Source organism: Lottia gigantea (assembly GCF_000327385.1).
Source record: "Lottia gigantea unplaced genomic scaffold LOTGIsca_41, whole genome shotgun sequence".
NCBI classification, from domain to species: Eukaryota; Metazoa; Mollusca; class Gastropoda; family Lottiidae; genus Lottia; species Lottia gigantea.
The window spans coordinates 1,521,874-1,540,334 of NW_008709421.1; the positions used below are offsets into that span (position 1 = coordinate 1,521,874).

At 32.1% G+C, this 18,461-nt stretch overlaps 1 protein-coding gene across 1 annotated transcript; it reads left to right on the forward strand.

The window, feature by feature from the left end:
• Positions 1-12,692: 12,692 nt before the first annotated feature.
• Positions 12,693-12,932, forward strand: LOTGIDRAFT_122622 (hypothetical protein; the record flags this gene model as incomplete). Its single annotated transcript, XM_009060258.1, has 1 exon — positions 12,693-12,932. A coding segment is annotated over one exon (240 nt), but the record flags the coding sequence as incomplete, so codon positions are not given.
• Between the last annotated feature and the right edge of the window lie 5,529 nt (positions 12,933-18,461).

Here is an 18,461-nt window from a genome sequence, read left to right on the forward strand (position 1 = left end):
AGAATCTTAAAGATAAATCATGATCTTCATCATTTTCTCCGGTCAATGGTCACTTTAATTATAAAGTAATTGAAAATAAAATTAGAGTGAACTTTCTGTGGGAACACGATCAGGGCATTTGAGAAGGTCATATTCTTATAAATTCATAATAATTTATTTTTAAAAATTGCAGGATGAACAAGAAAAAGCCATAGCAATAATTGAAGATGTATCATATGAAGAAACACAAAGAGAAGAAAGCCCAACATTAGCTCAAGCCGTTGAATCCATTGAATGTAGCTCCCCTTATGTTGTCGATAACATACATTCCTCTATAGTACATACCATTCCCAATAATTCAAGTATTAAAAGTGAGCCAGGCCTAAATTGTTCCACTGTTTGGTCACCATACATAACTTCCACGACTGGGGCCCAGTTGAATAGCTTCCAAGACGTTACCAACTCATATTATATCAACTCAGGAACAGGATATTCAAGTCAGGCGATACAGTTCTCAACCGAATCTGCACCTGTGAGTTATTCCAACTTGCCGACGATTGGTGCTTCATCTGTGATTGATCCTATGATGCCACAGCCCTCAGACACCGATGATTTATCCACATACGATTCTTCGGCGTTGTTAAGTTCAGCAAATACCGTTATCAGCTATCCTGACTTACAATCCAGAACTTCAACATACCAGTTGCACCAAGCGTCTTCATCACAAAACCAGTATCGAGAACATTCCCGCAAAATACAGTCATCTCTTGTCCACGAATCACCATCACCTTTACAGATCTCGGATGTTAGTAGTAATTTAGGAGAGCAGCATCTAAATATTCAACAGTATATATCAAATTATAATATACCTGTACCAGTTAGTCAGCATCAACATGAAGAAGAACACCAGCAACAGCATCAACAACATGACGATCAACAGCAGCAGCATCATCAGGCACAAGATATAAAAGAAGAAGAGGAAGTAAGAGTGCCCACTAGTAAGTCCATTATATATTTGCCTGCTTGCCGGCTGTTGAATGGGGGGTGGGGGGACTTTGTAGTCTAGCATTAATTTTTTGGACAATTTTAGTTTTAAGTCGTACAGTTTAGTCAGACTGTATTCTCTAACATTTTAAAGTTTGCAGAGAAAACCTAAGAGGAAATCACAAAAGATTAATAGGGGGGTAATTCAATCGATTAATAATCAGGAAAGGGATATTAGCATAAAAAAAGTTTAGACATCAGCCTTCTGAGACTGGGCTTACAAATAAGGGACAGTCTGACTAAAAGAAATTTTTGAAAAAAAGAATTGATCTTGTACATTCTGAGACTTTTTTGGAAAAAACTGTATACAAATCATATTTAAGTTTTAAAAAAAATACAATTGCGGAGAAAAAAAAACAATTGTTCTTAATTGTCAACTTACAGACTTGTATTTTCATCAAGGCAAAGCCAATAAAGCTAATATTTTAATTCAGATTAAACATATAGTAACGAACACATTTTGTCAATAAATTTTGCAAGTCATTCTGATATGCTCTTTAAATACTATATAAGAATTATTCAGTAGGGACATTCTAAACTGTACATCGCAATGGATGACAGCGAGGGATTTTTACTACAATTTACCATTTGATAAATAGGATATGAAATTTTGATAATGATAATGGCAAGATAATGGCTTAGAGTTGCGAATAGACGAGGTACGGTGTCCGCTGCGGAATAATCGATACAAACGAAAATAGAAGAGTGAACACACGAGGTACGGGTCCGGACAAGTGCGGACACGGTTCGTTTCTTCTATTTTCTGCTGTATCAATAATCCCGCACCTCGTCTATTCGTACCTTAAATTGAAATAATTAAACTTTATTGAAGTGCTAGAGTGGAGTTTTAGAACCCTTCCTACCCGAAACTTAAATAATTCTTTGGGTTATGCAGACTGTCAGATAATCAACAAACAAAAAAAAACTCATTTCGCCACAAGATGGCGACTGAAGTCTAATCACTTTCCCTTGTATTTCATCAAGGACAAGTATTATTGTATAAAAACCTCCTACACATTTTGTTTTCTTGGACAGGTTTCAAGTTCATAGCCCAAGTCAAGTAGGTTGTTCATGGTCTCGCCGGTCATAATTATCTATTTAGCGTAGGTGTTCAACTAACTTTAAAATAAATTCTTTGAAATGTCCACAGCAATTTATACAATTGCACAATAATATTGGCGATAAGAGGTTCCGATTTTTTCTTAACATGATCTTACTAAAATCTGTTGTTTCACTTTCAACATATTTCAATTTCTCTCTACAATCGATGTATTGAGCACTATTTAACAATGAAAATATTTATTTATCGTATAAAAAAGTTACGTAAGAATTCAAATATTGGGAAATATTGGGCGAACGCATCTTATAAGCTTTCATATAAAAAATATTGAATGTTCCATTATAGCTGTTGGTTCATTTTTACGGTGGCTCACATACAACATATTTCCCTTTTTTATAATTAAAAATTTAAATTTTCACCTATTTGAATATTTAAGTTTTTAATTCAAAATTACAAGAATTATCACCTAATTCCACCTTTAAATTTGTTTGGTTAAAAATTGTTATTGTAATAATCTTAATACTTCCATATCAGGTTCTATAATCTGAAAGTAAATGATTTTATATTTCTGTTTGGTTTGATGATTCACTTCACATTATATTGTAAGTAGACTATGATAATACAGCCATTTAAAAGTCATATCCCTATTTCTAAATATCCGTAAAAAGAACAGTGATTCTGTGCATTTATAATGATACAGACAATGTCTGTAAAAAGATGGACATAAATTATATAATAATGCCATCTTCAAAATTTCAAGCTATTGCCAACTTTGCCTTGATATCATAAGTCATTTTCTTGTAACAATGCAGCGATTTGATTTGATTGGATTGTACACAAATGAATACAGCCAATCAGAGCCTTCGACAGATAGAGTGTACACATGGCTTATTATTTTTTGTCGAGGACGCAGTTCGTGGTTTGACATTGTGAAGATGATATGTCATGTCATGTAGACATTTCGACAAAAAAAAGTGTTATGTAAAGAAAAATTACAAATTGTTTATTATTTTTTGGAAGAGATCTTTGATGCAAAAATTAAGTATTATCAAGTTCAGGCACATTTAATCTCGAGGATATTTCCGTAATAAATAAATAAGTAGAAATGGTCAATGTTTTGTGTGAAAAATATAAAATTCCTAGATATTCCTGAATAATTCTTACATAATTCTTCGGGAAGCTGGAATTGTCAGAAATATATCTTATCCAATTTGAATATATTATACAGTTCAAAACTTTCCTAAAAATCAATATCTTTTGGCATTTAAAAGTGTTAGTTGCATACACCGAAACTATTCTACATTTAATATTTATGAATAAAAACACTTTCTTTTATATATTCATACCAATGCTTGCTTTTTATAGCAATATTTTACATATGTTTGCTTATCTTCATAAATGATATAACGAAAATATCGTTGTTTTATTTCCTTCAATTTATCTGTACAGAATATGAAAGGGCGAATTAATATAAGATTTCGTACCAACATAGTGTACAAGTTTCTAGATATTACTGTGAATGTGGGATACTACTGTTCCAGGGATTGGAATCATTGTTTCATAGAAGCAAATAAATACAATCTATATCTGTGAAGGGGCAGCTTTGGTTTTTTAAAAAAGTTACAGAAATACAAGACATTTCAAATCATGCACATTTTGAAATTACAGATAATTTAATTTTCTTTTTATAGGGCTATATAAAAATAAGTAATATCACTTTTGGTGTTAATTATGGATTAGCACGAATTAAACAGAAAATAAAAATGAACGTTACGAAAGCATTCCATTCCATAAATATAGCTTGTTTATAGGCTGCTATATCTTGCGTTAATTTTTTCATGCCTAAAATATTTGAATGGTATACGTAAACTTTTTAAGTTCGTATTCAACTAAATATATCGAGTCTATATGAGGACATCAAACCTAGCTTAAGCTGCTTACTTAACAATGATTACTTTCCCTTTTTAATTAATCCTTTATAAACTAATTCAGTTTGATCAAGTGGATACATAGGTTAAAAGTATATTGTAGAAATATTTTTTCAAAAAAAGGTATAATTGCAAAGATTTTAATAATGGAAAAACATTTCGTTAACTAGGATTATACAGATATTTCTGTTAAAAATATGAATTTGTCGAATTAAGTAAAGTATGAAACGTTGTGGTTATTCAAATAACGGGAAGTTCTGGTCATTTTTATCCAACTTTAGTATAATGGCAAATATCATTTATTATATTCAATATGAATATTATTCATTTACATTCACTTCAAAGATTTCATCCATAAAGGTTGTATTTGAAATGAGAGTGAGGAGAATGTTCAGCGCAAACAGTGGTAAATAATCTCTAGCAGTATGACCTAGCAGTGGTAAATATTCCCAGGCAGTGGTAAATAATCACAAGCGGTGGTAAATAATCCCAGGCAGTGGTAAATAATCTCAAGTAGTGGTAAATAACCACAAGCAGTGGTAAATAATCTATCTAAGCAATCCAGGGCTCAAATCAAGATTATTCATTTTAAACTGTCACTTTAAATGAGGTCATTAAATTCGTGAGTAATTATACAGTCATAGCCTGTCATAACATATAATTATTACTATATACTATAGCTTATCGTCCTCAATACAGTTCTTAGAAATGATAACGATGTAAAATATGGTCATTGTAGATAATAAGTCTCATAGTCGAAATTTGTCGTGTCTTGATAGAGATAAGAAAGTCATTATGTTGCAACCAGGACCTCTTCACATCAGTGAGAATTTCAAATCCGCTGATGTTCAAGTGCATATTGATGAAAAATAACATCGTAGTGTATGTGTTATTTTTCAACCACTCTAAAATTGCCAACAAAATTCGTAATTTTTACTCCGGACTAACTATTCAGTTGTTTCTTTTGCCATGATATTACATTCTATTGGCTTTCGAATAGAGTGTATGATATTCAACTCTTCCATTTGATTTTGAATTTCGTATTGTATTGTTTTGTTTACAAGTAAATCATGGGTCCATTAGTTCCTACACATGTGAATAAAAGGCTGTCAGATTTGCCGTAAATGTAGATAGAAATAATATATACATATGTATTTTCTATATCTTGTTTATTTAGTGTCAATTACAATTTTAATATAGGTTTAAGGCAAGGGCACCATCTGGGACGTTTGTTATTTTTGTTTTTGACTATAATTATCATGTAATCGCGTTGACTAGTAATTGTGTTCGTATTTTCAACTGATTAAAAAGTCTTCAACTCAGGTACAAACATGTGGATATGTTTTTAGGAAATGAATAGAAAATAAATTCAACATGAATATTGTAGTGCAGTCACCTCACACTGATAACCAAAGATGACCTGCTCGACATGGGAACATCTACCCACATAGTCGCCTTTTTAGATGGATACATTCCAATTTTCCCTGAAGCTTCAATCGACAATTAAATGGAAATGTAAAAGTATTCATATACCTGCGATGTTGAAGTGTCAAAATTAACTAGATTTTGCATTTGCATTTTCAAAATTTTCTAGCTTAGATTCAGATTTTTATCTCCATATTTCAGGCTATGATACACATAACTACGATAACCAATTGGGAAAAACTAATGATGTTTCAATTTGTTTCAGTGTGTGATATCAGACCTGATAGAACACATACATTGAAATTATTACCAACAAGGAAGAGAAAACTGGAGATGTATTGCAGATGTTATGTATTGGCAAAAATAACTTGTTGTTTTTTTTTTCAAATATTATGTATGCCTACTGCAGATTTCCATAGTGTTGGTTTATAACCATCTTCAATTTTGACAGTCGTTTTGTATTATTTGCGTACAAACATAGAAATAAATTTAGAGCAAATCGTCAACGCCGAACTCTGAGATCTCATAAAGACACAAAATTATACCAATCTTAATCCAAATAGATTGATTACTTTATATTATATCGCGTTTTCAAGCTTCAAACTACATTAAAATACTATGGTTTATCCAAATAATTAGAAATTCCATTATTTTATTTTTTTGGTTCTCATCTTGATGGCAATAACTCATAAGTTTAAAAGCCATAAATAACTGAATAAATTCATATTGCAAGTCTACATAAGTATATATTAAAATGTTGTTAGGCAAAAGCTATATTTGAGGTGCAATAGCTCAAAAACAGCAGCATTTCAATCAAGGAAGTCAAAAAGCCCAGTTGATTCAATGGCGGATATTACAGTTAAACCCTTCAGTTTTAGCCAATCAAACGCTCAATAACTGGATTTTGGGACAAGGATCACAACTCTTTAGATTCCTATTCTGGTGACAAAGAAAAAAATAGGCAAGACGAGACAAAACGAAATGACACAATAACGTTAACACAAGCAGTATCACGGCGTCCTTCTCAAATGAATACCCCTGCTAGGATGTAACCTGTAAAAAAAATTAAATATTCCCGCGCTGCCATCAATTTAATCCAACACATCAACAATCAATTTACGAAGTCTTCATGCCTATTAATCCACTTTATAAACAAAAATAATAACAAATATTTCCTGATTTCCTGTCATGTTACTGGTAGTCTAAATTATCCAGACATTCGAAATCAATAATAGGCCAATGGCTGTCATATCATGTTAATCAAGTCTAGTTTGGGTCTATCGCAAGGCTTAGCAGTTTGTCAGCACGAATACCGAGACATGCAATTTTCACTCTGTTCAATTTTTCTGTTTAAAAAGTAAGGGTACAGAAATAGATGTAAATTTTAATTCTGTTATTCTGCCACAAAATTTGATTTGAAACTCAAAAATACAACGCGATTTTCATAACATAATGAAGTAGGCTACATCCGAGCCGGGAGAAAATGGCGGATTGCCGTAAATTAAGCTTTAAACTGCCCTTTCTCAAATACTTTACCACATAAAAATTATTTGAAAATATCAGCAATTAGCTTATTCAAGTCACTTTTTTAATGGTCCATAATATGTTTAGGTTTGAATTTGCATTCAAGGAGGGGCTGTGGAGAAAGAGAAGATATTAATTTTACTAGTATTTAAACAAGAAGATTGCATGGACAATCCTCGTAAAAACTTGACAACAAATCGTTTTAAAACTGAATAAGCAGTTCTTTGAATTACGCTTAACATGCTTACAGTTTGTCGAATAAATTATAATAAAATGTGCCGATGATACGATTTTTTAAGCAAGAGAAAAGACGTGAAAGTCTAAGTTGATATCGTGTAAGTCGACATGGCATTTTCGAGAGTTTCCGAAGATTGGCGGAAAATATTCATACAATATCGCTGGTTATATTTCTTTTTTTTTTCTTTAATAAACCCATTTTTATTTTACTTTGATCGACTGAAAGGTCAACTTTGTGATGTCCTATTCAAGGCTCTTGTTTTGAGGAATCTAGAGCTACCGTGACATAAATCCTTTAACGTATTTACAAATTGATCTGACAGACCTCCGTAAGGATGTGGTCGATGGCAATAAACATGCTCATTTTTACGCATATTAAGGATGTCAAGATGATCGCAATTTTCACTATATTTTCCCGCTCTTGAGTTATTATTTAACAATTAGTGTTCATATTTCCAAGAAAACCTTGGATGTTAGGCCTATATTAATCGTTTGTATTGCAGATTGTAAGCTTCATGTTACGATTTGGACTTTACTAAAGAACCGAGGTGGGACCCATTCTAGAGGTTACTGACAAAAAAAAATCTGCTATTAAATTTGTCCGATGAATAATTTTTCAAAATTGTACACTGCCATGGACAGTACTGAAGTTTTCATCATATTATTTTCGAATTTTAAATTACGCACCCAAACGCATCTTTTAAAAAATTATACAAATGTTAGTAACCACATGTTTTGATATTAGATGCACATTGTATCTGACAACAATATGATAGGCACCTCGACCAGTTATTTATACAACTTGAGAGAGGAAATATTTTCTTTCTGTTTTCAATTCACATGTTTACATACAGTCAGAAATTCAACAGTCTCCAAATGGAACTCTTGGCCACAAGTCTTGTTTTGACAAGAGATGTCTTACATTAGCGAATTAAATTGGATACAATAAGAGAGTAGAAAATATGTCGATTTGGTGTTAGCACATGTCAGTGTCGCTTGCTCCCGAATAAAACATTAGTATCCGTAGTGAAACGAAATCGGATGTAACTATGTTTGAGATCGGTACTTCACATATATTTCTGTAGAGGTAATTTTTTATGAGTATTTTTGCATGAGCACACCATTATGTTGATCAGTTTGCGTTTCGGATCGTTAGTACATGGTTTATTTATTCATATCTAGTTTGTCCATATGTAAATAGAATGCATCCTTGAAAAATAAGTTATTTATATGACTAATATTTAGATTACTAATATTTCATTAAAAAAAGACTATAGAAACAATGAATCTGTTAAAAGGAAGCACGTCCTGTGGTCCTGAACAACCATTTATTATTTATCACTCAATTTAACAACGTTATTCCGATAATATAAGTCAGAAATAATAAAAGAGTTGACAAAAAACCTTAAAATCCGTTTTTAAATAGTTTCATTTGAGCTAGGTCTGTTTTCTTGGTATTTCAGAAACTGCTCGGCTTTAAAATTATATCATTATTTATTGGGTAATTAAAAGACCCAAATTCGTCATAGTATTTGCGATTCATGACTCCATACAGTAAAACTATACTGTAAATTTTCAATAAACCAAAATTTTATAATTTTTATGACATTTTTATTCTGCTACTTCATATTAAATTTGCCTCAATTTCTTTTTTGTGGTTTTTGCATAAAGATGATAAAAATGTATTAAGATCTAAATGAACGATTTTTCTGTAATTTTGGAAGTGCACCTGTTACAAATATTGCGTTTTGAAGATTGGCATAGGGTTCCTTTTTGGTATTCAAAATGCAAGACTTAAAATCGGAAAAGAGATTGATGCTGTTATTAATAGTAAGTACCACCTTTTAGAAAACAGTACCTGTATAATAATGTAAACTGATGTTTTAATAATATGTTCTAAAATAATTCCCGAGGGAAGATATCATACCGGGAACTATTTCTTATACCCCGCCTTTTTTTCCTTACAACATGGTGTAATGTTGTGCACATGGGTGACATATGTGTATATAGAAATACATAATATAAGAGTCGCATTAGTTTTGGGCAATTGCTAACAATATTCCTTCTTTTGTTACAGTGATACAGTAGTTTGGTAGTAATATCGCTTATCTTGAAAACTAGCTCAAAATATATAATAATAATAAAAACATAGTAATCATTATAATAAAAACAATTATTAAATATATATATTATAGTTTTGACGCATTACAGAAGGAATAGAAAATGTAACAGAAAATATTTGTATAAATTGTAAAGAAAATAAAAGGAACCTAATGATGGCTTATAAAAAATGGGACACAATCCAAAAGGCTTCGACCACCAACAATTCTATGACTTTTTTTAATATCTGAATAAAGGTCACCAATGATAACCCTATTGCATATGTTAACCAATTATAAAGATTAGATGAACATGTTGAATCAAAAATTTTCTTTAGTTTTCAGCCTTTGACTTAAACATTGTAAATACCTTAATAACATAACCATGCTAAAATCCGCATATATAGTGTAGATAAAACGGCTGCTATTAAAAAATGTGATACGATCTTTGCATGAAATTGCAATATATTTTTGGGTTGTAAAGATGAAATAATTGCCAAAAGAATCTTTTCAAGCAATAATACGCTCAGGTGATTTCAAAGTATAAATTGAGATGGTATCTGACCACAGTGCTGTGGCGTGTGTAACACCATTGAACTTATTTCTTTAACTCAGTAAAAAAAAAAGTTGCGCCTGAAAAGTTTAACCCTTTGAAGTATATTTCTAGAAGGGAAAAGGATATTTAAAAAAAGGAATTATCTTTTGAAGTAGCATCGTTTCTTGTAAATATAATGCAAGTACTTTAAATCTTCTTTATACCTAACACCAGTTTAATTCTATCTGATTTATTTATACCGATATCTTTACCTTCCGGGTTTCTAATCGAATCGGAAGTTTGAAAACATGTGGAAAATTTCTTCAGCTTGCAATCAGGGATAAGTACACTACCTGTAGCACATTTGATTGCCCTGCCCCCTCTTTGTAATCCGACTTAACATTTTATACTATATCAACCTACGAAGAGAGGAAACCCCGTGACCCACGCTTCTTAGTTTTAAATCACCCAACTCCATGCGCACAATGCGAATAAAGTCACTTACCATTACCTGTGTCATCACAAACGCCAGGAATTATGTGGTTTTTAGAATGTGGATCACATTCAAAACCTCGGCATGCGATTAGTGAAACGAGAATTTTTTTTCCTCAAGAATAATTTCCAAAACTGTAATATGGCATATATTACTTATAAATTTAAGCACGACTTTCGTAAAGATCGACCGGTGCATACCTAAAGTTTGACTTAAGTACTTTATCTAAACACTTTGACTAAAATTAGACTTAAGTCGAACTTTAGGTATGCACCGGCCGATCTTTAAGAAAGTCGTGCTTAAATTTGACTATCAAATGTAGAAAATGAAAGCCTTAATCCTAACTTTGCATACGGCCCTAAGAGTAGTAGGATTTCTCCTCATCAGGTTTCTTTGTATCGAATGCTTTATGGACTGGCAGTATTGTTGATATTGTGCATAAAAGACATATCGATAGAAATTAGGATGGCATTTGAAGGAACTTAAAGTAATTTTTTAAAGAGAAAAATCGGCGTCTCTTTTAGGTAGGCTCGATGTTGGCATGCTAGTAGAATTATAAATTAGCAATGTGTTCTTACATTGTAAATGACTACGATATAAGTGGGTGTCTTTTGTGGATCCGAATATACTATTCCTTGTCAGGACACTTTCGGATCTTAGGCAAAGTATATAATGGCTCTCACGACAATTAGGGTTGACAAATAGAAAGACATTTCGTTTTGTTTGAGATAACTTGATTTGACTTAAAGGGACGAATTCGCTGTCCGTTCGATCAATCATACCCTAATATCAGAAACGGGAATTTTTAGCTAAGTTTATCCGCATTTGAAGTTGAAATGACGATTGTCATAATCCTGTTGTTTCAGAATGACAGAATTTTTGTCTTTCATTTTTTTCGGTTAACTCATGGCTCAACTCACGTGAGCTTGAGCTTTTCGCGTGTGATCGATGACCTAGAAATTAGGATGTTCTTACTGGCCATAGTGTTTTCAACGTGGTTTCGGAAATAAATTATCATGGCACCACTTGGAGAACTGATATAAGAGCCGTGCATTTTTTCCGGATTGGAGCACTTTAGCAATGTATTTACATGAACCAGATAATGATTTCTTTGAAAACTTTTTTCTGGATACAGCTGACAAACCTAAATTACAAGTTTTTTAAAGGGGTTAAATAGGTTGGCGGTTTAGAGATGGACAAATCGTATGTAATTACTTAAGAGCCTATATTATTTCATGTAAAGTCATTAAATATAATCTTTAAGAAACCGCATGCACTAATTTACTGAATTTGAAATATTTTTTATCGTTGTCCTAATAAGGAGTTGAAATTTGAAAACAAAGGTCACAAAAAAGTCATAAAAGTCAAGTATTTGCTCGTCGAACAAGCGTATCATCATGAACCAAAATACTAATCTTATTACGGGCATGAAATATATTCCATCGAAAATGATAACGATTCCTTTGCATCTGAAACGCGCAGTATGACACGCATAAATTATATATGGCATGAAAATATAAAAACTTCGGGTAAATTATCGGTTAATTAATTTGACGGTTATGGTTTGAAACTAAAGAAAAGATAGAATTAATAACTGTTACTACCTGCTAAGAAAAGTCAGGTACAAGCAAACTTTGCTGATTTTAGTGAAATTCCTGTGGAGAAGTGATTAACTGGACATAAAAAGAACAATATGTCTCAACAGGAAATCTGTCCGAGAATCAAGGTGGGCGTTAATAAAATTAACACATCCTCTACAAACACCGGCATGCCATATTAACACAAGTCATCCCTGGATGAAATAGTCATGGTGACAAATTCTACTAATAGCTTATGGTGTGAAAAACATTTATATGTATATTTAAGCTGAGAATTTTTATTTTAAGTTTCATTTTAGAAAATTAGGGTTCTGTGTGCATGTACTTACAGAGGTTGTAAAATAAATTCACTTGCGTTATAGTAAGTTTATCTTAATAGTAGTGATTGATGCATTCATTCAAGTTTTAGAACGAAAATTATTATTTTAAAAATGTTATAGGGGTATTGTAAATAGTATTCCTACTGATATCGTGATATCTAAAATGTACTTGTCTTACTTGATTTCATATTATTCTTAAAAATTTCATTTTTCTTATCATGATTAAGATCATATTTAAATTTCATAATATCATTATCGGTAATATTTCTGGTTTTTATGATAACTATCTATTTCCTGTTTGTATCATTGGTTTAATGGGAAAGAGCTACACAATATACATAGGATTCAATCGTATATTATTATTATTTTAATTATTATTATATGTCGTTTACATCTGATTTCTTCAGTTTTATAGTATGATATTTTCCTTTTCTACTTACAGAAATTCACCTGTGGACCAAAGCGCATGTTCAGCAGTGGTTACATTGGGCAATAAAACAATATTCTCTACGAGATATAAATACATCACAGTTCTTGAGTACAGACGGGGTGAAACTTTCTCAAATGAGCAAAGAAGACTTCCACGAAAAAATGTCTCCGTACAATGCTGATATTTTAATGAAGCATTTAGGATATCTGCGTCAAAGTAAGTTTGCATTTATGAGAATTAGTTTTTTTTGTATATTTTAAGCCTTTTTATCCTAATGCTGTAGTTAGTTAAAACAAACTTTGTACCAGCTCTAACGAAAAATCCAATCCCAAACTAAACTATAAAAACTTTAGGTGCTTTATGTTATGAACAGTTCGACGAAAAACTTCATACCATACTGTCAGTAGTTATGTCCCTTGAATAGAAAATTCAAATTGTTTCGTGACGATTCAGACGACTTTGCGACAAATTAACATTATATTACTATAATAATTGAATAAAGAGATTAATTCACAATAAATAATCAATGCATTAGATAACGATATATCATTTTGAATTACAGATAGTACCTCAAGAGATCATCCCGAACAGCATATACCAATGAATAACTGTTCTCCTGTTTCCTACACAGATTCAGATCATAATTCAGCTTACTATGTTCCTAAAACTGGTAAGTAGATTAAAGCGACCTAAATGATAATTAGATTTCAGTTTTTTTATGGTGACATTGTCTGTATGTCAAGAGTTTATACAGAGTGTTTAACTAATGATCTAAATCCTGTATGTACCAAACCAATTTAGAACAGAATTGAAACCGGGTTATATAATACCTTCATAATATGCATGAAAAATAGTGACAACTGTACATAATTTTCAAAGAGAACCACTTTTAATCAAATTAAAATCTAGTCGATGTTTTAAAATAATTATTATGCATTACTGACGAAGATCAATCAAATCATAGTGACGAAACATAAATAACGGGTTTTTCTTCTATTCAAATTTTATGTTCCATAAGAGTGATTTTCTTTATAAATTTGTCATGATGAGTTTAGAAGTAGTTAAAGTAAAAACTAGCAATGTAACTTCAGAGACCTGGATAGAAAATAATGGTGCGTGACAAGTGATTGGAAGTAAAATACAATAGTATCCATAGCCTACTTTTGTTATCACTATCAAAGAACGGTGATTTTAAATTGTTTTGCTTAATTGTGATAGTTAACATGTAGGAAACGAACAAGTAATTTCGTTTTCCTGCTATACAATGGCTGAGCAAACAAAACGCTTAAAAGCATTTCACTCCCGAACAAATAATCAGGAAATACGGTAAATATTTATCTATCATCAAACCATAGCGTAATTGCAAAATAATTTCAGAAATGAAAGAGGATTCATTTGCATTGGCCTTCAATACGAGGACAGACGGCGTCATAAAATCAAAACTGACTTGCAATTATAGCCGAGATCATGTAAGGGGATAAATTGTGGTCAGGACTAGAGTCCATAAAGTTAATAATCTTCCACGAGTCAGTTTATTTACTCCTAGCCGTCTCAGTCTTTAATCAATCTTGTTCATATACCATAACTGCCCCCAATTTAAACCTCTTCAGAACTCTTTAGTGTTGAAATAGTCGAAAAGACGACCCCTTCCGACTAGCGAGTTTCGTGTAAACAGAAGTGACGTTACACGTGGTTCGTATCATTTACATGAAAGACAACTTAGAAATTGTATTGATTATAGTATATAGAGTTGTTAAGATTAGCCGTCACATTGGACGATCAACTCATTCTTTCATCTCGCTCAATTCATTGGCTGGTTGTTGCAAATTGCAGTTATTGTATTTGATAGAAGTCGCATATAAAACTCGAAACGGGAAATGAGCTCCTGCGAGATGGTTTGTTGTCAATGGAGGTTTGAGTGACGACTTCCTATTATTGATGCTAACTACGGAACTGTTGAAGCGATTTTGCGTGATTTTGCATTACTGTCTGTCTTTGTAACATTTATTGTTCGGTCATCAGTGCTCGGTTGTTGTCCTGGCAAGGAACTTCTTTCTGTATGTGGAGTCTTCGATTTGACAAATATAAATTTACAAAAAGTGAACTTTTTATTTGGATTTAGAGTATTATATTCAATGCAGACTTTAAAACGTCAGGATTTATTTCGACCATGCTCTTTTGCTGGGCTTCCAAGCTTTCTATTCACAGGTATAGACAAAATGGCACGTGTTTGATTTATAGCACGTTTACATATAATTTTTTGTTTCTTAAAGTGTAAGGCGGTCCAGACAGATGCAACAACCCTCAAAACAGATGAAATAAAGTTAGATTGTACGAAAACTTTTTGACGCATTACTACATATATATTTGTGTTTGAATGTGAATGATTATTTATAATTATTTCTTATCAATTCAGAACCGCCGTTTTCAAAGAGTCCGTGGCCTCCATCGTCTCCCGCACCTAGCCAAGGTAAGAGTCTTATTTATACCATTGTAACCCTGTATTCAACTTATATTAACACCTGGAAATCTCTTATTATGGTTTTCGATTTTAGACCCGTCTTCGTAAGCCCACACGGTGCAGAAAAGGAAGACATGAAACTCTATTTATTTCATTTCTATTTTAGAACCTGTTAACAACAGGAAATCCATTTTTGTTTGTTTCATCTGTATTATACAAGTTTATGAGATTTCTTTTATAGGAAAAAAAATGTAAAGTGTTTAATTTGCAGTACTCATTTCAAGCATCTGTTATAGGTTATGGTGCCTCTAGTTTTCCCGGTATAAAATCAAGTTACACCCCCCCTACTCCACAATGGAGAGCGACACAAGGTACGTAATTCGACTATTTAAAGTTTAAAGGGACTGTAAAGAGGTTTTCTAAAACTGATAGCATTAATTTGCAAATAGTCCAGTTGTGAATCAGACTAGGTGTTTATTGACGTCACTAATCGCAAAATATGCTTTATCACTTAAGGCCCTTAGTACGACGCTTAATTTTAGTGGAATTGCATTAACCACAGATGTCTGTTAGAAAATTAGAATGGAGCAATAGGATGCTATCAGTGTCCCCGAAACACATAGAAAATTTAGAAAACCCATTTACATCTCATTAGACATGAATGATAACGTTATTTATTTCATTATTTATTATTATATGTGGGCATCGATTTTAAAATTCGTTTACAAGATTTTAGGTTATTTTTGAGGTCTCGAACCATCTTCCGAGTGAAATGCTGTAATACATTTTATGGGCCTATTGCCAGAATTACGTCAGATGTCACGTGAGAATGTAGAAAATGCCATGATACTTTACACTGTTGCAATGGGATAAAATCCGTCCACGTTATATTTTATTTCATCACAAAAATTTTAAATATTTATGTAAAATGGAGCGACTTTTACTGATGACCGTTTTTAAATGCATACTGTATATGACTTTCCCTATAGAGGTAACGTTCAGTGTATAACAAATTTGATTTCCAACGTTTAAAATTTAAAAGAGCTATTTAAAACATAAAGCACAAAGTTCTTTAACATTAGTTTTAAGCACAATAAAAAACATTATTTTAGAAGCTTTTCGTTTATTAGATTATTTAGAAGTTTGTAAGTTTGTTGGTATCCCAACTGAAAGTAGAACATTATAGAAAGTATACATAATAATTACGATAAAAAAGGTTACGGACAACAATTTTCAATAATATATCAAACGATTAAGACAATAATGGAATTTTTAGTTTTAGGCAGTGTTTTACAATATCGTTAAATTGATCATATTATTTAACATACTTTTGAACTATCGAGGCACACATAAGGTTTTACACCTAACCAACCTTGACAACTCAAGGACTGGGATGAAATAAGAATATCTCAGGTTCAGCTGAAAAAGAGTGGAAAAAGATATGTTAAAGGATAATTGGTTACTGAAATTTCAATTTAAAAATAATTTGGACCTACAATGTACCCGGTCAAATAAGATACGTAAAATTCTAATTAATATTATTATATTAAAATTACATGATATTACAAAATATTAATGTAGAATCTTTTTGAAAAGATTTTTGAGTTTTTTTATTTTTGGTTTTTTTAACAAAAGATACTTTTATTTTTTCGTACACACTCTAGCGAATAGATAGCTGATTTCAGGTCACATATCAGTGCAAAGACAGTAAACATAAGAAAGGTGCAATCAAGGTATAAGACGAATTTCGTAATAGCTTGACATTATGAAGATAAGATAATTACTAATGAAATCTAAGGAATTGTTTAAATAGACGAACGCTTATTATAAATTATCACCATGCAGCATGTATAAAACTGGTATATTAATGGCCAATACATTGTTACAAAAAGCATGAAATGAATTACCTTTACGTCCTACTTTTCTGCACCTGTTTTGGTTTAGGTGGACAAACAACGCCATGCAGTGTGCAAAGATGGAAAACTTCTCCAGGACAGTGACAAGTGTTTACCCTTTTTCCATTTCCAACTGTCGAGGACAGCCTATGGCACACAGTTCCTAGGTTTATTGTCTCATTCCAACCACTGCACGCTTTCACCCCTCTGACCTGCATCACTAAGAGGTTAAAACTGCCGGTAGTATCTCGGCCCATGCCAGTATTGATCAATCGACATAGTAGCGAGCAAGAGTCTCTACGAAATGCATAAGCGAGTTCGGTAGATAATATTGATATTGTAACTGATAAATGGCCATCGCATTAATGCCATCTTTTAAATGTGTTGAACGATATATTATTTTTATCAACACGGGGTGAATGATCAGCTGAGTATAAACAAAATCGTCTAAAGTTTCTAGTAAAATTAAAGGCTTAAGTAGAAAAGTGACAGTGATATTCAAACGTTTCTAAATGGTTTCATTTCACATTTTTAAAAAGGTAGACGTTAATCGAGCTTTGATAATCATAATTTTAGTCTCAGTCTTTCCTGTCAGGAACACTTAAATACAATGACAGAAATTCCATGGCTTCTCAGAGATTGCCTTCTCAGACAATGGAAAAGCCTAAATGTCTTGGAATAAGTCGGTTGACAAGGCAGATACAAGATTTCCGACCGGTATTGACGAAGCCGTTCCAGTGTTTCCGATCTTGATTCAATCTAACCAACTGCATTACCAAGGCTTTCTTTAATATTATAGAACATATTTTCTTAATAGATACTTTCTCGCCCATTGTTATTTACGCCGTCTGGAACGTAAAGGTACAAGTTGTGCTATGATTTATATTCTTGTATTGTACATTTTTAGAAGCCAAAACATTTGTATGTACATGTATACATACACATACATAACTTAAAAACTATAATAAAATCTCACAATAAGAAGCTGATGACAAACATACATCTAAACTATGTAACTGTAGGAACAAAGAGTTATGTTCACTATGTGGTGAATGCCAAACTAATAGTTTAATATACAAGTCAGACGTCACAAACACTGACACAAATGAATGTAAAACATATCTGGAACTAACTAAAAAATGCTTTTTGTGGATTTGGTTATTAAATTTGTAATTTCGTATAAAGAAGAATATGTTGGTATTTTCTTTTTGTCATGTTGTTTATGATTTTGCTTTGGGTTCTGCTGACGATTGTCCGTTCAACCAGTTTACCTTTGGATCGTTGAACCTTATTGTTTTTTGTTTTCCGTGTGTTGGCGTTCATGTTTTTCCGTTGTCCTGTATAATTATGTTTTTATAACGGCAATTATCAACTTGTTGTTAGTCTGCGTTGTTTGCAATTTTGACTTCATATGTCAATAAACCGTAAATTTT